This window comes from Oncorhynchus tshawytscha, linkage group LG11 (assembly GCF_018296145.1).
Source record: "Oncorhynchus tshawytscha isolate Ot180627B linkage group LG11, Otsh_v2.0, whole genome shotgun sequence".
NCBI lineage: Eukaryota > Metazoa > Chordata > Actinopteri > Salmoniformes > Salmonidae > Oncorhynchus > Oncorhynchus tshawytscha.
In genome coordinates, this window is record NC_056439.1 from 21635365 (window position 1) to 21659506 (window position 24142).

The 24142-nt window shown below is 42.2% G+C and overlaps 1 protein-coding gene across 1 annotated transcript in view; it reads left to right on the forward strand.

The window, feature by feature from the left end:
* mapkbp1 (mitogen-activated protein kinase binding protein 1) overlaps window positions 1-24142 on the forward strand; it is a 75175-nt gene that overhangs the window by 4428 nt on the left and 46605 nt on the right. Inside the window, exon 2 of the mRNA XM_024438093.2 lies at window positions 12693-12784. Within this exon, the coding sequence (XP_024293861.2) occupies window positions 12693-12784 (92 nt within the window). The remainder of the gene's footprint in view (window positions 1-12692; window positions 12785-24142) is intronic.

Below are 24142 nucleotides of genomic sequence, written 5' to 3' on the forward strand. Positions count from 1 at the left end.
ATGATTTTTCAACACCATACTGATTATTGGAGGACCAAAAAAAGCCGATAGCGATTAATCGACCGATATTTTTATATATACAGTATATCACAAAAGTGAGTACACCCCTCACATTTTTGTAAATATTTGAGTATATCTTTTCATGTGACAACACTGAAGAAAGGACACTTTGCTACAATGTAAAGTAGTGAATGTACAGCTTGTACGGTATAATAGTGTAAATTTGCTGTCCCCTCAAAATAACTCGACACACAGCCATTAATGTCTAAACCGCTGGCAACAAAAGTGAGTACACCCCTAAGTGAAAATGTCCAAATTGGGCCCAATTAGCCATTTTCCCTCCGAGGTGTTATGTGACTCGTTAGTGTTACAAGGTCTCAGGTGTGAATGGGGAGCAGGTGTGTTAAATTTGGTGTCATCGCTCTCACACTCCCTCATACTGACTGGTCACTGGAAGTTCAACATGGCACCTCATGGCAAAGAACTCTCTGAGGATCTGAAAAAAATAATTGTTGCTCTACATAAAGATGGCCTGGGCTATAAGAAGATTGCCAAGACCCTGAAACTGAGCTGCAGCACAGTGGCCAAGACCATACAGCGGTTTAACTGGACAGGTTCCACTCAGAACAGGCCTCGCCATGGTCGACCAAAGAAGTTGAGTGCACGTGCTCAGCGTCATATCCAGAGGTTGTCTTTGGGAAATAGACTAATGAGTGCTGCCAGCATTGCTGCAGAGGTTGAAGGGGTGGGGGGTCAGCCTGTCAGTGCTCAGACCATACGCCGTACACTGCATCAAATTGGTCTGCATGGCTGTCGTTCCAGAAGGAAGCCTCTTCTAAAGATGATGCACAAGAAAGCCCGGAAACAGTTTGCTGAAGACAAGCAGACTAAGGACATGGATTATTGGAACCATGTCCTGTGGTCTGATGAGACCAAGATAAACTTACTTGGTTCAGATGGTGTCAAGCGTGTGTGGCGGCAACCAGGTGAGGAGTACAAAGACAAGTGTGTCTTGCCTACAGTCAAGCATGGTGGTGGGAGTGTCATGGTCTGGGGCTGCATGAGTGCTGCCGGCACTGGGGAGCTACAGTTAATTGAGGGAACCATGAATGCCAACATGTACTGTGACATACTGAAGCAGAGCATGATCCCCTCCCTTTGGAGACTGGGCCGCAGGGCAGTATTCCAATATGATAATGACCCCAAAAACACCTCCAAGATGACCACTACCTTGCTAAAGAAGCTGAGGGTAAAGGTGATGGACTGGCCAAGCATGTCTCCAGACCTAAACCCTATTGAGCATCTGTGGGGCATCCTCAAACGGAAGGTGGAGGAGTGCAAGGTCTCTAACATCCACCAGCTCCGTGATGTCGTCATGGAGGAGTGGAAGAGGACTCCAGTGGCAACCTGTGAAGCTCTAGTGAACTCCATGCCCAAGAGGGTTAAGGCAGTGCTGGAGAATGATGGTGGCCACACAAAATATTGACACTTTGGGCCCAATTTGGACATTTTCACTGAGGGGTGTACTCACTTTTGTTGCCAGCGGTTTAGACATTAATGGCTGTGTGTCGAGTTATTTTTGAGGGGACAGCAAATTTACACTGTTATACAAGCCGTACACTTACATTGTCAGTGTTGTCACATGAAAAGATATACTCAAATATTTACAAAAATGTGAGGGGTTTACTCACTTTTGTGATATACTGTACATATGTAAGTAATTATGACAATTACAACAATACTGAATGAACAATGAAAATGTTTATTTTAACTTAATATAATACATAAAATCAATTTAGTCTCAAATAAATAATGAAACATGTTCAATTTGGTTTAAATAATGCAAAAACACAGTGTTGGAGAAGAAAGTAAAAGTGCAAAATGTTCCATGTAAAAAAGCTAACGTTTAAGTTACTTGCTCAGAACATGAGAACATATGAAAGCTGGTGGTTCCTTTTTAACATGAGTCTTCAATATTCCCAGTTAAGAAGTTTTAGGTTGTCATTATTATAGGAATTATGACGCGTTGACTATTTCTCTCTATACCATTTGTATTTCATATAACTTTGACTATTGGATGTTCTTATATGCACATTAGTATTGCCAGCCTAATCATGGGAGTTGATAGGCTTGAAGTCATAAACAGCGCTATGGTTCAAGCATTGCTAAGAGCTGATGGCAAACGCGGTAAAGTGCTGTTTGAATGAATGTTTACGAGCCTGCTGCTGCCTACCACCGCTCAGTCAGACTGCTATATCAAATATCAAATCATAGACTTAATTATAATATAATAAACACACAAATGCGAGCCTTTGGTCATTAATATGGTAAAATCCATGAAACTATCATTTCGAAAACCAAACGTTTATTCTTTCAGTGAAATACGGAACCGTTACATATTTTATCGAATGGGTGGCAACCCTAAGTGTAAATATTGCTGTTACATTGCACAACCTTCAGTGTTATGTAATAATTATGTAAAATTCTGGCAAATTAATTACGGTCTTTGTTAGGAAAAAATGGTCTTCACACAGTTTGCAACGAGCCAGGCGGCCCAAACTGCTGCATATACCCTGACTCTGCTTGCACTGTGAACGCAAGAGAAGTGACAATTTCTCTAGTTAATATTGCCTGCTAACATGCATTTCATTTAACTAAATATGCAGGTTTTAAAAATGTATACTTCTGTGTATTGATTTTAAGAAAGGCATTGATGTTTATGGTGAGGTACATTTGTGCAACGATTGTGCTTTTTTCACGAATGCACTTTTGTTAAATCGTCCCCCGTTTGGCAAAGTTGAAGTAGGCTGTGATTTGATGACAAATTAACAGGCACCGCATTGATTATATGTAACGCAGGACAAGCTAGTTATCCTAGTGATATCATCAACCATGTTTAGTTAACTCGTGATTATGTTAAGATTTGTTGTTTTTTACAAGTTAAGTTTAATGCTAGCTTGCAACTTACTCACAGGTCCTTTGTGTAACAGGTGGTCAGCCTACCAAACAGTCTCCTCGTGGATTGCAATGTAATCGGCCCTCATCGGCATCCAAAAAGGCTGATTACCGATTTGTTATGAAAACTTGAAATCGGACCTAATTAATCGGCCATGCCAATTAATTGGTCAACCTCTAAAAAGGATCAATGCAGGTAATCCGGATAGTCATTTAATTAGCTTAGGGCTGTTTCCAACTAAAATAAATCTTGGTCGACCAAGAGTCGCCTGTTCTTTCAACCAATCGATTGGTAGAAATGTCAAAACGTGTATCGTTCCATATATAGACAAATCAACTACATACACTGAGCTTGTCTGATGCTTTAAGCACACTGTTGGATTACATAATTAAGACACACAAATGACGGGAGTGTCCGACCAGTAATTGATTTGATTGGGCCGGGCCTGGCCTGGCTCAGACTTATTAAGTGTTACAAAAAAAAGACATTGAGTGACTGTGTGACTAGCACCTGTTGTCTCTCTCTCCTCTCTGCTACAGCGACCACCACAGAACATCAAAGTGTTTATCACTCTGTCTGTGTTGCTTAAGCTGCAGTATAATTACAGCCATTTCTGACTGAAAAGTTTTGTTACCGTAATCCCTCATTTGTATAGGAAAAACATTCCTTATTCCCTCAACCATTGCTCTCTTTACGTGACACATTAATGCATCACATGTACGTGACCAATAAGGCCTGACCTATAGCATATCGTAATCACATCAATAAATTGGTTATAACAAACTCCGAACACCATAAAATAGAGGCAGAGGACGTGACAAATAAATCCGAAACGAGGGAATGTTTACTGGTTTCTCATGAGGTAAAGGGGAAGTCGGATGTGTGGAATGAATTTGACTAGTTGTAGAAAATACTGGAGATCAACAAAAATATGGTAAGGAGCCAACACTGCGTGCATATTATGTGTTCCAAACTGGTGCTGTTAGATTACAATATAATTTTCTAACCATTTGGAAAAATGTAAATGACACTAAATACATTATAAGCGTACCAGACAGTGGAGGCTCCTCAGAGGAGGAAAAATAGGACCAAATATAAAAATAGTGATCGATTTTTAGATAAAACTATATTAAATATATTCACATCACCAAATAATTGATTAAAACACACTGTTTTGCAATGAGGGTAGCACCATAGTGTAGCTGGAGGACAGCTAGCTTCTGTTCTCCAACATTGACTTCAATACAAACCTAGGAGGCTCACGGTTCTCACCCCTTCCATAGACTTACACAGAAATTATGACAACTTCGGGAGGACGTCCTCCAACCTATCAAAGCTCCTGCAGCACGAACTGACATGTTGTCCACTCAATAAAAGGATCAGAGAATTAATCTAATACTGAAAGCATAAGCTACAGCTAGATAGCACTGAAGTACATAACGTGTTGAGTAGTTGACTTAAAGAGAGAGAAAGACAATAGTAAAACTTTTTTTTGATAAATTAATTTCTTCAAAAATGAAGGAGAAGCAAGAGAGCTTTGTTATGTAGTATTTTCTTTTCACTTACTTAGCTAGCATTCGAATGCAGCTAATTAATTTAGCCTACTCAAACATCCGGCTCAAAAAGAGAGGGATGCTATGTTAGCTAGCTGGCTATGGCTATCCAACACCGTAACTGTACACACTGTACTGCGTGATTGTAGCTGGTTTACTAATGCGTTAGTTGAAGTAGTAATGTTGACTCTGACATTAGATAAGATGGTGACAACAATGTAGGCTGTGTGTAGTGGTTAGCGACCATCATATGAAGGTTTGGCTTGGAAAGGTTTTTTTCTCCTGGTCACAGACAGCTGGTGAGTTGTGCACTGAAGTCCACAAGCGAAGGGAAAAGCTGAAACGAGAAGGTGTTTGTATGTGGCTGCTATGAAAGTTAGCTGTGTTTGTGTGTAACCAGGGTTGTATTCATTGCGCCAATTCTGTTGAAAAACGTAATTAAACGGAAGCAAACAGAACGAGACAGGGATAAACATACCTGAATTTGTCCAATAGACACTCTTGTTTGCAACTGTTGGACTAATGATTACACCCTAGATCAGGTAGATGCAGGCAAGAGTGCCCACGGCGGTCTTGAATGTGTCGCTGTCTGTCACCTTGATTACTCAAAATTATCTCGACCTGTGCACCTACAATGTAAACTTTAATTCATAGGCTAGGTTGTAGCAACCTCATGATGGGTATAGGGAAAATTGTAGTATCATGTAGTTGCCTAAACCTATCAATGTTACATTGAACTGGTTGAATGGAATATGATTTACTGTCATCCAATATGGTGTAATAGAAATAAGGCCATGCTCATTAAAAAAAAGTTATCCTCCCCCATCTTAAATGGCACCGACCACCACTGGTACCAGAGAGTTTGTTGTAACGTTTTTTTGCTAATCCTTTATTACAGCAAAGACTAAAACCAGTCACGTTCATTCGTGAATGCAATTTCCGAAATGGAACGATTTATTTAATGTTTAAGCTAATTATTCAAGGCTCGCTTTATTTTAATTTGAAAACAAATGCTTGATTTGCATTTCAAATCAAAAATACTGTGTGATTCTGTGTGATGATATGAACGAATGTTTGATCCAGTATCCTATATACTGTAAGTATTAAAATATAGGCCTAAGTAAGTTACGGTATTAAGACTTAACAGGATGTGATCTTAGGCCTATAGCTCTATTGTGGATATACAAGGCTGCTTTACTAAGGCTACTAATGAGAATGACATTACTTATTATTATAATGCTGATCCTAATAGTAATAATAACAATAAGAAGGATATCAAGAAAAAGGAGCGTTGTTTTTTTTCTGACAATTTGGAACAGTGTAAATAACACTAAAGAAATTATAAATAATATCAGAGGCTATTCTAACTCGTTAAAAACGTTTTTAAAGCCTTTATTACAGCAAAGCAAAGATTAAAAACAGCCAAATCTGTGAAATTGTTTACTTGACAATGGAATTGGTGCTCATGGAATCAGTAGGCTATTAAACTAACACTCAAACAGGCAACAGAAGCAGGATCTGTCTTATTTCTGTAGATATACACTACCGTTCAAATGTTTGGGATCACTTAGAGATGTCATGGTTTTCCATGAAAACATACATGAAATTAGTTGCAAAATGAATAGGAAACATAGTCAAGATGTTGACAAGGTTATAAATAATGTTTTTTTTATTTAAATAATAGTGTCCTTCAAACTTTGCTTTCATCAAAGAATCCTCCATTTGCAGCAATTACAGCCTTGCAGACCTTTGGCATTCTAGTTGTCAATTTGTTGAAGTAATCTGAAGAGATTTCACCCCACGCTTCCTGAAGCACCTCCCACAAGTTGTATTGGCTTGATGGGCACTTCTTACGTACCATATGGTCAAGCTGCTCCAACAACAGCTCAATAGGGTTGAGATCTGGTGACTGTGCTGGCCACTCCATTATAGACAGAATACCAGCTGACTGCTTCTTCCCTAAATAGTTCTTGCATAGTTTGGAGCTGTGCTTTGGGTCATTGTCCTGTTTTAGGTACCACATTTAAGGTAAGACCCAGGTGCAGACCGTGTCGAAATAACAAAAGTTTATTATACGAACAGGGACAGGCAAAAGGACAGGTCAAGGGCAGGCAGAGGTCAGCAATCCAGATAGGTGGGGTGAAGGTACAGGACGGCAAGCAGGCTCAGGGTCAGGTCAGGCAGAGGTCGGCAATCCAGATAGGTGGGGCAAAGGTACAGGACGGCAGACAGGCTCAGGGTCAGGTCAGGCAGAGGTCAGTAATCCAGATAGGTGGGGTGAAGGTACAGGACGGCAGGCTCAGGGTCAGGTCAGGCAAAGGTCAGCAATCCAGATAGGTGGGGCAAAGGTACAGGATGGCAGGCAGGCTCAGGGTCAGGTCAGGCAGAGGTCAGTAATCCAGATAGGTGGGGCGAAGGTACAGGACGGCAGTCAGGGTCAGGTCAGGCAGAGGTCAGTAATCCAGATAGGTGGGGCAAAGGTACAGGACGGCAGGCAGGCTCAGGGTCAGGTCAGGCAGAGGTCAGTAATCCAGATAGGTGGGGTGAAGGTACAGGACGGCAGGCAGGCTCAGGGTCAGGTCAGGCAGAGGTCAGTAATCCAGATAGATGGGGTGAAGGTACAGGACGGCAGGCAGGGTCAGGGCAGGCAGGAATGGTCAAAACCGGGAAACAAGAAAACACCAACTATAGCAAGGACAGGAGCAAGTGAGAAAACGCTGGTAGGCTTGACGAACAAAACCAACTGGCAACAGACAAACAGAGAACATAGGAATAAATACACAGGGGATAATGGGGAAGATGGGCAACACCTGGAGGGGGATGGAGACAATCACAACGACAGGTGAAACAGATCAAGAGGAAATTGGCTCCAATTAAGTGCCGTCCATAGGGTATGGCATGGCATTGCAAAATGGAGTGATTGCCTTCCTTCTTCAAGATCCCTTTTACCCTGTACAAATCTCCCACTTTACCACCACCAAAGCACCCCCAGACCATCACATTGCCTCCACCATGCTTGACAGATGGTGTCAAGCACTCCTCCAGCATCTTTTCATTTTTTCTGCGTCTCACAAATGTTCTTCTTTGTGATCCGAACACCTCAAACTTAGATTTGTCTGTCCATAACACTTTTTCCAATCTTCCTCTGTCCAGTGTCTGTGTTCTATTGCCCATCTTAATCTTTTCTTTTCATTTGCCAGTCTGAGATATGTCTTTTTCTTTGCAACTCAAACTCACTTTGCAAGCATTCCAGAGTCGCTTATTCACTGTTGACATTTAGACTGGTGTTGAGGACTTGTGAGGCGTCTGTTTCTCAAACTAGACACTCTAATGTACTTGTCCTCTTGCTCAGTTGTGCACCGGGGCCTCCCACTCCTCTTTCTATTCTGGTTAGGGCCAGTTTGTGCTGTTCTGTGAAGGGAGTAGTGCACTGCATTGTACAGGATCTTCAGTTTCTTGGCAATTTCTCGATTGGAATAGCCTTCATTTCTCAGAACAAGAATAGACTGACGAGTTCCAGAAGAAAGTACTTTGTTTCTGGCCATTTTGAGCCTCTAATCGAACCCACAAATGCTGATGCTCCAGATACTCAACTACCGTAATTGCTGGACTATTAAGCGCACCTGAATATAAACCGCACCCACTGAATTATTAAAAAATATGTATTTTGTACATAAATACGCCGCACATGTCTATAAGCCGCAGGTGCCTACCGGTACATTGAAACAAATTAACTTTACACAGCCTTTAAACGAAACACGGCTTGTAACAAAAATTAAAACAGTAGCCTACCAAGCCTCCTCCTGTGCACTGAAACCACTGAAGTCATCTCCTTCGGTGTCGGAGTTGAATAGCCTCAGAATTGCTTCATCCGATGTTGGATCGTTTTCATTGTCGCTCTCGTCACTTTCATCCGGAGGCAAATACCCCGCTGAGCTCATGCTGCCCCTTCAACACGCAGCAGTCCAGCCTTTCGAAACCCGTTGATGATAGTGGATTTTTTGACAATGCTCCACGCTGTCAGGACCCACTGGCAGACTTGACCATAAGTTGCTCTTCGCATGCGGCCCGTTTTAGTGAAGGATTTCTCCCCACTTGTCATCCAAGCCTCCCACTGAACATGGAGCGTCACCTTAAATGCACGGTTTACACTGATGTCGAGTGGCTGCAAATACTTTGGGCCATCTACTTTTCTTCCCTCTGAAAGGTTTGTTGTCTTTTTGCACAGTTCCTCACGCTGCTGTTTACAAAGTCTTATAATCGACTCATTAAGGCCAAGCTCCCATGCAGCAGCTCTATTTCTTTTTCCAACAGCCAGATCGATCGCCTTCAACTTGAAAGCTGCATCATATGCATTTCTCTGTGTCTTTGCCATGATGAGGGTGACAAAATTACTACCGTAATCAGAATGATGGGAAGTTTGAGCGCGCTCGATTGTGACGGTGCTCAGTTTTTTGGCGGTGGCATGAATCTTGCGAAAGCGGGAAAAATCCATAAATTAGCCGCGTCATTGTATAAACCGCGAGGTTCAAAGTGTGGGAATAAAGTAGCAGCTTATAGTCCAGCAATTACGGTAGTCTAAAGAAGGACAGTTTTACTGCTTCTTTAATCAGAACAACAGTTTTCAGCTGTGCTAACATAATTGCAAAAAGGTTGTCTAATGATCAATTAGCCTTTTAAAATGATAAACTTGGATTAGCTAACACAACGTGCCATTGGAACATAGGGGTGATGGTTGCTGATAATGGGCCTCTGTACGGCTATGTAGATATTCCATGAAAAATCAGCCGTTTCCAGCTGCAATTGTCATTTACAACATTAACAATGTCTACGCTGTATTTCTGATCAATTTGATGTTCTTTTAATGGACAAAAAATGTGCTTTTCTTTCAAAAACAAAGACATTTCTAAGTGACCCCAAACTTTTGAACGGTAGTGTATATGGATGATTTATAAAGCCAGTCACATTTATCAGTTAGGCTGTTGATTATTAACTAAGTTTTGGTTTCCTCTCTACTCACTTTTCTTAGACAATAAGGCACGGGTTGTTTTCTAGTCTCCTCATTCTGCTGCTGCCTCCGCCACATTGTTCTCAACACCAATATGCTGGTTAACTTTGCTATTATGCACATAGCAACATGGTCTAGGAAACGGCGCCAATTCAAAAGCACACTGATGTGTTTCAGAACCGCGGACAGCGACCACTATCCAACACGGGAGAAAGCGCATTTGTTATAAAATAATATTCTTTTTTAAAATCAAAATATATTTTACATTTGAGATTATTTAAAGTTGCCACCCTTTGACTTGATGGCAACTTTGCACACTCTTGGCATTCTCTCAACTAGCTTCATGAGGAATCCTTTTCCGACAGTGTTGAAGGAGTTCCCACATATGCTGAGCACTTGCTGCTTTTCCTTCACTCTGCGGTCCAACTCATCCCAAACCATCTCAATTGGGTTGAAGTCGGGTGATTGTGGAGGCCAGATCATCTGCTTTATAGCACTCCATCACTCTCCTTGGTCAAATTGTCCTTCCACAGCCTGGATGTATTGAAGTTATGCTACTTCTTCCTATTGTCTCTATTTAGTTTTGCTTAATGATATATACATAATGTGAGTCATCATCAGCCTTGCTGTGGTTGTTTTATTATTGAAGTGAGCTTCCTTCATTCATTTGTTTTCTTAGGGTGTAGGCTAATAAGAGGTGATGGAAATATTTTGCAGACAGCCTACTGGCTTAGTGTGAAGCACTCTGGAGTAGGGAGTCAGACAAAGGAATATGCCGCTTTTGTTTGAATACGAGGGAAGTAAGGAGTGGATTTTCTTGTTATCCTGGGGCTGATTTATTTCTAAGGCAGTGAGTGGAGCTCTAGAAGATTACTCACTGTATGTAGCCTTGAACCTATTGTAGCATTAGTGGATGGATCCCAAATGACACCCGTTTCCATCACATAGTACACTTATTTTGACCATTCCATAGATCTTTGGTCCATAGACCCCCAGTCCTTAACGATTGCAAGCCTACCCATAACATGATGCAGCCACTCTGTGCTTGAAAATATGGAGAGCGGTACTCAATAATGTGTTGTATTGGATTTGTATTGGACCAAAAATGTATTGCTTTGGGGTTAGGGTTAGAATACTATAGTACAGTTTCAGAGGATACTACTAAATGTTTCGGCCCTACCGATCTACCCTCTGGCGCTTGCTCCCCTATTCCTTCATCAGTTTTTAAAATAGAATTTAGCCGTGATAGCGAGCGGGGATGCAGACCCAGATCAGTCTTCTGTTATTACATTTGTACATTGGAGCAGCACACAGAGCGAGCAAAGTTGGTACATTGGCCTGATATAACCAAGAGCACAGGCCAATCTAAGTTCACTGTCACGCTGCAGTGGCAGGGAGGAAAACCAGTTTGGCGACAGGCATGCGTGCTTTACAGTCTCGTCTCAAATGGTTAAGACAATATGACTGTCAATGGGATTTATCTGTTCATTGAATTATTAGAATATTCCACCCTGAAACCATATAATTGTAAGGAATTGATTAGAATGTATAAAATTATAATCAATAAATGTGTAGTTCTAGTCAGAATTAGGGTCAAACAATATAGCTAATGTTTGTCTTTATGGTATTTTAAAGACAGACTGTCTGAGCAAACTTCGGCGCCGACCTGACTAGAGATTTGGGAGAGAACGGGGAGTACGTCTCAAGGTCTCCCTAATCTCTGTCGGCTGGGCAGTGAGACAGTATGTGCGTAGGATACCTTCTGTTAGTGTGAATGTGTGTGCGTAGCAGGGCATTGTGTGCTAATGTTAGCGTGAATGTGTGTGCGTAGCAGGACATTGTGTGCTAATGTTTGTGTGAATGTGTGTGCGTATGGATGTGTGTGCATGAGAAGCCAGTATAAAATGAATTGTTTTGTATTCTTGACTTTAGAACGTTCCCGTGAATGACTATTGTAGACTGGGCCTCTGGCTGTTTTCATTTCAATCAGTATCTTACAAATCCTGATTTAGCAGACTGAGTAGTTTAATTGAATTGGTTTATGAACATTGAGAACATAATTCTCGTGACAATGACCCATACAACCGGAGCTACCTTATTAATACCTGGACGCTAATTATTGGTTTGATAACAAACAACGCCGTTCAGTCATGTTATCTAGCTAGCTAGCAGCCTGGTAACTTGACATTAGATCGAGGCAAATTTGATTGGCACTGGAAGAAAGAATAAGGTCTGCTACCACGCACATGTTGATTCAGGCTTCTTCTTCTTTGGACTTTATATGGTGGTTGGCAACCAACTTTAAGGTACATTACCACTACCGACTTGACTGCAGTGTGGGCCTCAGTTAATCTTTCAATCACCTACGTTGGTATATGCCTCTAAAAACCAATGAGGAGATGGCACGTGGGTATATGCTCCTAAAAACCAATGAGGAGATGGCACGTGGGTATATGCTCCTAAAAACCAATGAGGAGATGGCACGTGGGTACATGCTCCTAAAAACCAATGAGGAGATGGCACGTGTGTATATGCTCCTAAAAACCAATGAGGAGATGGCACGTGGGTATATGCTCCTAAAAACCAATGAGGAGATGGGAGATGCAGGACTTGCAGCGTGTTAAGCGTCACAAGTAGAACCAAGTTCTGTTTTAGCACCTCGTTGACGCGTGCGATCAGTGTGGGTACAATGATTGAAATGCATGTATTTGTAAATTTATTTTGCTACACATGCGACGCGAGTGGTGTGGTCAGCATGTAATGTAAGCCTAAACTATATAAAACAATCTATCTCTTTCTGGTGCTCCTTACATTCTGTTTGGTGCCCAACGTTTTTAAAGTTGGGAACAGTGTGTGTATGTGCTTGTGGGAGAGAAAATGGTATGTGTGTTTATGTGAGAGGAGGAGACAGAGAGAGTGTGTGAGGGAGGATGTGTGTTTTACAGCTGAAGAGTAAAGATGGTTTCATGCAGTGTTTTCCCCATACTGCCACAATGACACGCAAATCATTATGCGTGTACAAAACATTAGGATCATCTGCTTTCATTTAGCAAAATACCACACATTTGGTCTGTAGTTTGTGTATGAATTATTTAACAACATGGTGTAATGTAATGTGTGTTTCCATTCATTTTATTGTGGAGATGTAATAAGCTTTGTGTTATTTATTTCTCAGGTCACATTAGAGAAGGTACTGGGGATCACAGCATTTGGGAACCGTGCTTTGGCCTGCGACCCTCGCTCCGGACTAGTGGCCTACCCAGCTGGGTGAGTGAACGTGGTGAACACCCGTTACACACCAAAACCACACCCAACAACTGCACCTAATTTGTGGAGAAATCCACAGAAATACGTGACAATGAATGTGTAGTAGTACTGGGAATACGTTGACTGTGTATGCCTAGTCCTGCACCTTGTTTAAATTCCCACATCTTGTCCTTCTGCTACTTGTTTAGTCAACTTCAATGCAATGTTTGTTGTTCTTTTTTCTGTTGTCTTTCCATGTCATTTCAGCAAGCCATGACACCCACCATATCAGATTATTTAAAAATTGTTTCTGTTAGCATTCCTAAACATTATTTTATTAAAATAACATTTTGTCTCTGAGAAATTAAGCTAATATTAATTACATTTATTGCATTTTAATTTATAGGATTCAGATAATATTCAGTAAATACAGTACCCAACATCTGATTTGGACCAAACTTCTTCCTACCAATGGGTAAGAAATTATGAATACCCAAATAAATTCTGAAGCCACCCCATGCAAATCCCACCCCAACAATCAGTATAAGGTATCAGTTGTCTATGTATGACAATTAGTAGCAAGCTGCGGCTTGGAGAATTGCTTCTCCAACTATGTAATGTATTCCCAGTGAATCTGCTGGTGTTTTCTTTTCCTGTTAAGAGAAATAAAACCTTCACAGAGAACAGACACATCTCAACATCAACTGTCCGGAGGAGACTGTGAGAATCAGGCCTTCATGGTTGAATTGCTGCAAAGAAACCACTACTAAAGGACACAGATAAGAAGAAGAGACTTGCTTGGGCCAAAAAACATGAGCAATGGACATTAGACCGGTGGAAATCTGTCCTTTGGTCTGATGTGTCCAAGTTTGAGATTTTTGGTTCTAACAGCTGTGTCTTTGTGAGATACAGAGTAGGTGAATGGATGATCTCTGCATGTGTGGTTCCCACCGGGAAGCATGGAGGAGGAGGTGTGATGGTGTGGGGGAACTTGGTGACACTGTCAGAATTTATTTAGAATTCAAGGCACACTTAACCAGCATGGCTACCACAGAATTCTGCAGCGATTCGACATCCCATCTGATTTGCGCTTAGTGGGACTATAATTTGTTTTTCAACAGGACAATGACCCACCACACCTCCAGGCTATGTAAGAGCTATTTGACCAAGAAGGAGCATGATGGAGTGCTGCATCAGATGACCTGGCCTCCACAATCACCCGACCTCAACTAAATTGAGATGGTTTGGGATGAGGTAGACTGCAGAGTGAAGGAAAAGCAGCCAACAAGTGCTCAGCATATGTTGGGACTCCTTCAAGACACTTGGAAAAGCATTCCAGGTGAAGCTGGTTGAGAGAATGCCAATAATGTGCAAAGCTGTCATCAAGGCAAATGGTGGCTACTTTGAAGAATCTAAAATCTTAAATATATTTGATTTGTTTAACACTTTTTGTTTTCTACATATGTGTTATTCCATAGTTTTGATGTCTTCACTATTATTCTACACTGTAGAAAACAGTCAAAATAAAGAAAAACCCTTGAATGAGTAGGTGTGTCCAAACTTTTGACTGGTACTGGATGTGCCTGTGCACAGCTACACAAATTACATCTTGGCAAAAAGCTATAAATTAATTAAAGATGAACTGGTCTGGTCCCCATAGATGTATCCCTTTTTATGAGTAAAACATTAGGCTATATAGTAATGGTTTACTAGCTCTACCTGCTCATATTCTTCAGTACACCCCCCTGTCCAAGGGTGTGTACTTGTAGTCTACATCAAGCTGCTTTAGGCTGCAGAAACAGGAGATTGTCTATGCCAAGCCTTACTCTAGTCTGTCTGTAGTGTTGTTGTAGTAGTAAGTAGCCTTATATCATTGTGGGACTGTTCCATTCTACTGGCACATGATGTTATGAATCCTACGTGGTTTCCGTACATGAATCCTATGTGGTTTCATAACTGATAGGCCCCCAGGGCCGGCTGGTTTTATCATCAAGACGCGCATCCGTACAGCACAGTCATCTATGTGGGTTTGGGGAAACTGGAATATCAGGATCCCAATTTGTTGAATGCTGAGTGTGTGGCAAGGGAGGATATTTGTTTGATTTACAATGGCCTTGTTGTACAACTAGTTTTGTCTATGATGACTGAAGGATATGAGCATTTGCTGCAAATGTCTTAAATGACACCTTTACATACCCCTCTCTATTGTAAGAACATTTATGGCAGAACCTGAATGCAGCACACTTTAGGTCAATTTCCATTGTGCTATATATACAGTGCAACCTAGAATGATGGGTGCATCCGTAAATTTACTCTGGCTATCTACTCCGATTTCAGAGCTCTCTCGTCTTGAGTGTGTCAGAGCGCAGAATAACTGATGAATTTATGAACGCTCAACACCCGTTGAATATGGCCGCTGTCAGTAAACGTTGGCAAAAAAAGCGTGATTAAATTGTTGCCAGCGGTAGTACAGTTACAGTCACCAACGCTCTGGACAACATGAAAACAGCCTAACCAGCTCGCCCTAGCAGAGATGGAGCAAATGGCACTCCAGTGTGAATTTACGAACACACCCGATCCGATATGTGCGATTATTGAACAGGATAGTACTGTATGGGATTTGAATGAATGTATGGCTGGGTCCTCTGAAGCAGCATCTGTCGTGTATTGGTTAATTTGAATCCTTTTGCCGAAGCAGCAGCTATTCTTCCTGGAATCCACACAAAAACATAAAACGCGACGAGCAACAAAACACTGATGGAGAACAACTGTCTCACGTTTAAATACAATGATTTACAAACAATACAACTAAAGATTGTGTGTGTTAGATTGTGTGTGTGCTTGTGTTTGTGTGTCATTTCACAGTCCCTAATGTGCCATGAGATGTTTTAAATTTTTTTACATCAAATTTAGCTTTTTGCTTGAGTAATGGGAGATTGGAGTTCCATGCGATCATCGCTCCTTATAATACTGTGCATTGCCTTGCCCGAAAATATGTGTTGGACTTGGGGACTGTGAAGAGACCTCTGATGGCATGTCTAGTGATGTGGAATAAATGTCCTCAGTGAGAATTAAATGTCCTACTGCTGGATAAATCTAACATGCATGAATAGATGTGTGCCACAGACCCTCGTCCTGACCGCACCGCACTGCAGCAAACTGGGTCAGTAGTAGCACTGTGTGTGTGTGTGGCGGGGGGGGTTGCATGTGCGTATGTGTGAGGGGAATACTCCTTAGACCACTCTGCTCCGGAGAAGAGGAGTGGGCTCTGCTCTGCCTCTGTGCTGCATTGCAGCTCTCTGCTGGAGGGTCTTACTACAGCCTGAGCCTTTGTAACTGTAAGCTTGCAAATGAGCCTGCTGTATTCTCAGAAGGATGCCGTAAAGACTTAAGGCAATGGATGGACAAAATAAGAAATGCAGAGGATGATACAAAAATACAGCTCAAATGAGCTTCGACTACTAAGAATAGCCTGAATCCTGAGGCAGTAAATATTTGGCTCCCATGAGCTCTACCTTCCTCTTTATGAAGGCTACTGTATGCCGGTCTCTTCTGTAGTCTCTCTTATTGGTTCACTTAGAAAAGAAAAGATGCACACTCTCATGGCTCCGATGCAATACATTTAATACATGCCAACATTTGGACAGCTACAGTGTGCTGCCTTCAGGGTTTCAGCAGATTTAAGCAGCATAGCTGGCACAGAGCTCAGGGAAACACTAGATATCACCATCATTGTTAGCCACTTACTCTGGCCGTACTGGGCAGACAGATCAGGAAACTTGCAGTACGGGCAGATTAACAACAAGGTCGTCCAGTCTGTCTCAGCATGAACAGAGGATGAGAAATAAGACAGTATCAGCTTGGGGGGGAGGGGTAGGGTCTGGAGTGGACTGGCAGATTGGAGGGTGGTCTCTGTCTCTCCTCTCTTGGGTTGGAAGGAAACTGATATCCCCTCCTTGTTGACGCCACAGACCCTGCGGGGCTTTCTCATCTCAGAGGCTTGACCACCTGTCAGTCTGCTAAACCAACCCACCAGATGGCTGATAGGTGACTGATGATGATGGTTGTAACCGTGTGGCAATACTTTTACTCAGCCTACCCTGAATTAGCCATAGGTATAGGCTCTTCTTTTAACTTGTTTTTCAAATTATTTTTGAACGATGGCCTCTCAAATATACCAGTAGACCCAATGTAGACCGCACATTCTGAAGGCGCCTATGACTTAACCTGTCGGATAAGTAAATATTTGATTTATATTGCTGTGAAGTCAGAATACTTTCATAAGATGATGTGCTTGCTACCATGTTGGACAGCAATAGTTTTATTGCTGTGAAAGTACAGAAGCAGTCCAACGTTTGGACACACCTACTCATTCCAGGGTTTTTCTTTATTTTTGCTGTTTTCTACAGTGTAGAATAATAGTGAAGACATCAAAACTGTGAAATAACTCATATGGAATCATGTAGTAACCAAAAAAGTGTTAAACAAATCTAAATATATTTTAGATTCTTCAAAGTAGCCACCCTTTGCCTTGATGACAGCTTTGCACACTCTTGGCATTCTCTCAACCAGCTTTACCTGGAATGCTTTTCCAACAGTCTTGAAGGAGTTCCAACATATGCTGAGCACTTGTTGGCTGCTTATCCTTCACTCTGCCGTCCAACTCAATCCAAACCATCTCAATTTCGTTGAGGTTGGGTGATTGTGGAGGCCAGGTCATCTGATGCAGCACTCCATCATTCTCCTTCTTGGCCATTGTCCATTTGAAAAACAAATGATAGCCCCACTAAGGGCAAACCAGGTGGGATGGCGTATCACTGCAGAATGCTGTGGTAGCCATGCTGGTTAAGTGTGCCTTGAATTCTAAATACATCCTGACAGTGTCACCAGCAAAGTACCATCACACCTTCTCCTCCATGCTTCACGGTGGGAACCACACATGCAGAGATCATCCATTCACCTACTCTGTATCTCACAAAGACACGGCTGTTGGAACCAAAAATCTCAAATTTGGACTCATCAAACCAAAGGACAGAGTTCCACCGGGCTACTGTCCATTGCTCATGTTTTTTGGCCAAAGCAAGTCTCTTCTTCTTATTGATGTCCTTTTAGTAGTGGTTTCTTTGCAGCAATTCGACCATGAAGGCCTTATTCATGCAGTCTCCTCTGGACAGTTGATGTTGAGATGTGTCTGTTACTTGAACTCTGAGAAGCATTTATTTGGGCTGCAATTTCTGAGTCTGGTACCTCTAATGAATTTATCCTCTGCAGCAGAGGTAGCTCTGCGTCTTCTTTTCCTGTGGCGGTCCTCATGAGAGCTAGTTTCATCATAGCGCTTGATGGTTTTTGTAACTGCACTTGAAGAGACTTTCTAAGTTCTTGAAATGTACCATGTTGACTGACCTTCATGTCTGTAATGATGGACTGTCGTTTCTCTTTGCTTATTTGAGCTGTTCTTGCCAAAATATGGACATGGTCTTTTACCAAATAGGCCTATCTTCTGTATACCACCCCTACCTTGTCACAACATAACTCATTGGCTCAAATGCATTAAGAAATTCCACTTTTAACAAGGCACACCTGTTAATTGAAATGCATTCCAGGTGACTACCTCATAAAGCTGGTTGAGAGAATGCCAAGAGTGTGCAAAGCTGTCATGGAGGCAAAGGGGGGCTACTTCGAAGAATCACAAATATTAGATATATTTTGATTTGTTAAATCATTTTTTGTTACTGCATGATTCCATATGTGTTATTTCATAGTTTTGATGTCTTCACTATTATGCTACAATGTAAAAATACAGAAAAACCCTTGAATGAGTAGGTGTGTCCAAACTTTTGACTGGTACTGTATTGTGTCCCAAGTGGCACCCTATATGCTGTTTAGCTATTGATTAGGACACATAGTGCACTCCTTTTGACCAGAGATCTATATAGGCAATAGGGTGCCATTTGGGATACATTCAATGTCTGCAAAGTAGTGTTCTTTTCTAGTTGGGGAAAACATGCTTAGTCTGACGAAAGCATAAGACCTTTCGTAATGCTTAGCTTAATTGTAGTCATGTTACTGTAGTCATGCAATTTTGTCTACCAAGCACTCCAGCTTGCAAGGGAGGGAGTGCAGCACATATTCTTCAAGAGATACTGTGAATTTCTGATTCATAGCTTTGCTAATAAATAGCCAACTGTGTTTATTTGACTGTGCTTGCAGACACAGGATGAACAGCAGTGTCTGGGATAGACAAAACAGGATAGCAGTCGACAGTTTGTGCTGGCCTAGTACTGCAGTCTGCCCTGTGTGAAAGAGAACGTGTAGGATTATTTTGCCTGAGAGAGGACGCTCACCTTGATTACTCAGCCGTCCTCCTAAGGTCATTGATCTGAACCCTGTTTGTCAATCCCATCACATTCTCTATATAAATACATACTCCAATCCAATAATGATGTTATAGATAGATGGATAGATATGCTAGATACTAACGACTCAATAACTTTCTCGCTTCCCCTGTGAACCCCAGTGGATCTTTGGAAGGCAGAAGTATATGGAGTGCTTGTGGTGAGATGAGTAATGGGATATTGAAACATGAGATCATTCCCCTCCCACCCCCGTGGCTCTGGCTGAAGTAATGCCACAGAGTAGACAGCCATGAGGCATTCCTTTACCGCTGACGAAGGCTTTTAAAGCACAAACCAGATGACCACCAAGGCATTGAAGGAATTGACGTCGTAGTGCACTCACTCAGCAACGTGCAGCTTCTTTTCTACCTATTGAATGAGATGACAGCACAGCGGACAGGGACAGGAGTTGTTCTGTGGTGGGTTCTCCCTCCCTCCGGCCCAGCTGGCCTGCATGTCCTGTCTTCCCACAAGTCCTCTGGCTGCTCTCTGAATGTGACACCAGCAAGTAGGCAGCCTAAAACACGCTCCGGGGCCTAGGTAATCAATCATTGACTGAGCTTGTGTCCCAAATAGCACCCGAATCTCTACATTATAGTGCACTACGTTAAAGGGCTCTGGTCAAAAGTAGTGTCCTACAAAGGGAATAGGGTGCTATTTGGGGTGCATCCTGATTCTCTTTCTCTCTCTCGTTCTCTCTCACTGTTGTTTTATTTTTACACCGTGCCAGGCAGGAGAGCTGGCTGGCTGGCTGCTGGCCAGTTACTGTAATGTTCCCATTATTTATATACAACCTATCCCCTCCTGCTCCACACACAGCCTTGGACCAGGGGAGGGAAAGCCTCAAATCAAATTTTATTGGTCACATTCACATGGTTAGCAGATGTTAATGCGAGTGTAGCGAAATGCTTGTGCTTCTAGTTCCGACAGTGCAGTAATATCTAACAAGTAGTGTCACAATTCCACAATAACTACCTTGTACACACAAATGTAAAGAGATGGAATAAGAATATGTACCTATAAATATATGGATGAGCGATGGCTGAGCTGCAAAGGCAAGATGGAATAGATGGTTTAAAATACATTACAGTTGAAGTCGGAAGTTTACATACACTTAGGTTGGAGTCATTAAATCCCGTTTTTCCACCACTCCACACATTTCTTGTTAACAAACTATGGTTTTGGCAAGTCAGTTAGGACATCTACTTTGTGCATGACACAAGTAATTTTTCCAATAATTGTTTAGACAGATTATTTCACTTATAATTCACTGTGTCACAATTCCAGTGGGCCAGAAGATTACATACACTAAGTTGACTGTGCCTTTGACGGTGCCTTTAAACAGCTTGGAAAATTACAGAAAATTATATCATGGCTTTAGAAGCTTCTGATAGGCTAATTTACATAATTTGAGTCAATTAGAGGTACCTGTGGATGTATTTCAAGGCCTACCTTCAAACTCAGTGCTTCTTTGCTTGACATCATGGGAAAATCAAAAGAAACCAGAAAAGACCTCAGAAACAAATTGTAGACCTCCACAAGTCTGGTTCATCCTTGGGAACAATTTCCAAACGCCTGAAGGTACCACGTTCATCTGTACAAACAATAGTACGCAAGTATAAACACCATGGGACCACGCAGCTGTCATAACTGCTCAAGAAGCAGACGTGTTCTGTCTCTTAAAGATGAACGTACTTTGATGCGAAAAGTGCAAATCAATTCCAGAACAACAGCAAAGGACCTTGTGAAGATGCTGGAGGAAACAGGTACAAAAGTATCTATTTCCACAGTAAAACAAGTCCTATATCGACATAACCCGAAAGGCTGCTCAGCAAGGAAGAAGCCACTGCTCCAAAACCGCCATAAAAAAAGCCAGACTACGGTTTGCGACTGCACATGGGGACAAAGATCGTACTTTTTGGAGAAATATCCTCTGGTCTGATGAAACAAAAATAGAACTGTTTGGCCATATTGACCATCGTTATGTTTGGAGGAAAAGGGGGAGGCTTGCAAGCCGAAGAACACTATCCCAATCGTGAAGCACGAGGGTGGCAGCATCATGTTGTGGTGATGCTTTGCTGCAGGAGGGACTGGTGCACTTCACAAAATAGATGGCATTATGAGGAGGGAAATTATGTGGATATATTGAAGCAACATTTCAAGACATCAAGTCAGGAAGTTAAAGCTTGGTCGCAAATAGGTCTTCCAAATGGCAAAATGGCTTAAGGACAATGAAGTCAATGTATTAGAGTAGCCATCACAAAGCCCTGACCTCAATCCCATAGAACATTTGTGGGCATACTGAAAAAGTGTGTGCGAGAAAGGAGGCCTACAAACCTGACTCAGTTACACCAGCTTTGTCAGGAGGAATGGGCCAAAATTCACCCAATTTATTGGGGGAAGAATGGAAGGCTACCCGAAACGTTTGACCCAAGTTAAACAATTTAAAGGCAATGCTACCAAATACTAATTGAGTGTATGTAAACTTCTGACCCACTGGGAATGTAATGAAAGAAATAAAAGCTGAAATGAATCATTCTCTCTACTATTATTCAGAAGTTTCACATTCTTAAAATAAAGTGGTGATCCTATCTGACCTAAGAAAGGGAATTTTTACTCAGATTTAATGTCAGGAATTGTGAAAAACGGAGTTTAAATGTTTTTGGCTACGGTGTATGTAAACTTCCGACTTCAACTGTATATACATATGAGATGAGTAATGTAAGCTATGTAAACACGATTTAAATGGACTAGTGATCCATTTATTAAAGTGGCCAATGATTTGAGTCTATATGTAGGCAGCAGCCTCTCTTAGTCAGTGATGGCTGTTTAACAGTCTGATGACCTGGAGATAGAAGCTGTTTTTCAGTCTCTCGGTCACAGCTTTGATGTTTTTTTGGCCTTCCTGTGACATCGGGTGCTGTTGGTGTCCTGGAGGGCAGGTAGTTTGCTCTCAGTGATGTGTTGTGCAGACCGCACCACACTCTGGAGAGCTTTGCGGTTGAGGGCGGTGCAGTTGCCGTACCAGGCGGTGATACAGCCCGATAGGGTGCTCTCAATTGTGCATCTGTAAAAGCTTGAGGGTTTTAGGTGACAAGCCAAATTTGTTCAGCCTCCTGAGGTTGAAGAGGCACTGTTGCGCCTTCTTCACTGCATTGTCTGTGTGGGTGGACCATTTCAGTTTGTCCGTGATGTTTCCACCTTCTCCACTACTGTCCCATCGATGTGGATAGGGGGGTGCTCTCTCTGCTGTTTCCAGAAGTCCACGATCATCTCCTTTGTTTTGTTGACGTTGAGTGAAAAGTTGTTTTCCTGACACCACATTCCAAGTGCCCTCACCTCCTCCCTGTAGGCTTGTCTCATCATTGTTGGTAATCAAGCCTACTATTGTTGTGTCATCTGCAAACTTTATGATTGAGTTGGAGGCGTGCATGGCCACAGAGTCGTGGTTGAACAGGGAGTACAGGAGGGGGCTGAGCACGCACCCTTGTGGGGCCCCGGTGTTGAGGATCAGCGAAGTGGAGGTGTTGTTTCCTACCTTCACCACCTGGGGGTGGCCCGTCAAAGTCCGAGACACAATTGCACAGGGATGATTGCACAGGGCCTCAAGCTTAATGATGAGCTTGAAGGGTACTATGGTGTTGAATGCAGTAGTCAATGAACAGCATTCTTACATAGCTATTCCTCTTGTCCAGATTGGATATGGCAGTGTGATGGCGATTGCATTGTCTGTGGACCTGTTTTGGGGCTGTATGCAAACTGAAGTGGGTCTAGGTTAGCAGGTAAGGGGGAGGTGATATGATCCTTGATTAGTCTCTCAAAGCACCATGATGACAGAAGTGAGTGCTATGTGGTGATAGTCATTTAGTTCAGTTATCTTTGCCTTCTTGGGTACAGGAACAATGGTGGCCATCTTGGAGCATGTGGGGACAGCAGACTGGGATAAGGAGCGATTGAATTTTTCCGTAAACACACCAGCCAGCTGGTCTGCGGGTGCTCTGAGGACGTGGCTAGGGCTGCCGTCTGGGCCAGCAGCCCTGTGAGGGTTAACACATTTAAATGTCTTACTCACGTCGGCCACAGACAATGAGAGAGGGGGCCCGTAGTCCTTGGTAGCGGGCCGTGTTGGTGGCACTGTATTATCCTCAAAGCGCGCAAAGAAGGTGTTTAGTTTGTCTGGAAGCAAGACGTTGGTGTCCGTGACATGGCTGGTTTTCTTTTTGTAATCCCTAATTGCCTGTAGACCCCGCCACATACGTCTTGTGTCTGAGCCGTTGAATTGCAACTCCACTTTGTCCCTATACCGACATTTCGCTTGTTTGATTGCCTTGCGGAGGGAATAACTACACTGTTTATATTCGGCCATATTCACAGACATCTTTCCATGGTTGAATGCGGTGGTTTGTGCTTTCAGTTTTGCGCAATTGTTGCCATCTATCCACTGTTTCTGGTTAGGGTACAGTGCCTTGCGAAAGTATTCGGCCCCCTTGAACTTTGCGACCTTTTGCCACATTTCAGGCTTCAAACATAAAGATATAAAACTGTATTTTTTTGTGAAGAATCAACAACAAGTGGGACACAATCATGGAGTGGAACGACATTTATTGGATATGTCAAACTTTTTTAACAATTCAAAAACTGAAAAATTGGGCGTGCAAAATTATTCAGCCCCCTTAAGTTAATACTTTGTAGCGCCACCTTTTGCTGCGATTACAGCTGTAAGTCGCTTGGGGTATGTCTCTATCAGTTTTGCACATCGAGAGACTGAAATGTTTTCCTATTCCTCCTTGCAAAACAGCTCGAGCTCAGTGAGGTTGGATGGAGAGCATTTGTGAACAGCAGTTTTCAGTTCTTTCCACAGATTCTCGATTGGATTCAGGTCTGGACTTTGACTTGGCCATTCTAACACCTGGATATGTTTATTTTTGAACCATTCCATTGTAGATTTTGCTTTATGTTTTGGATCATTGTCTTGTTGGAAGAC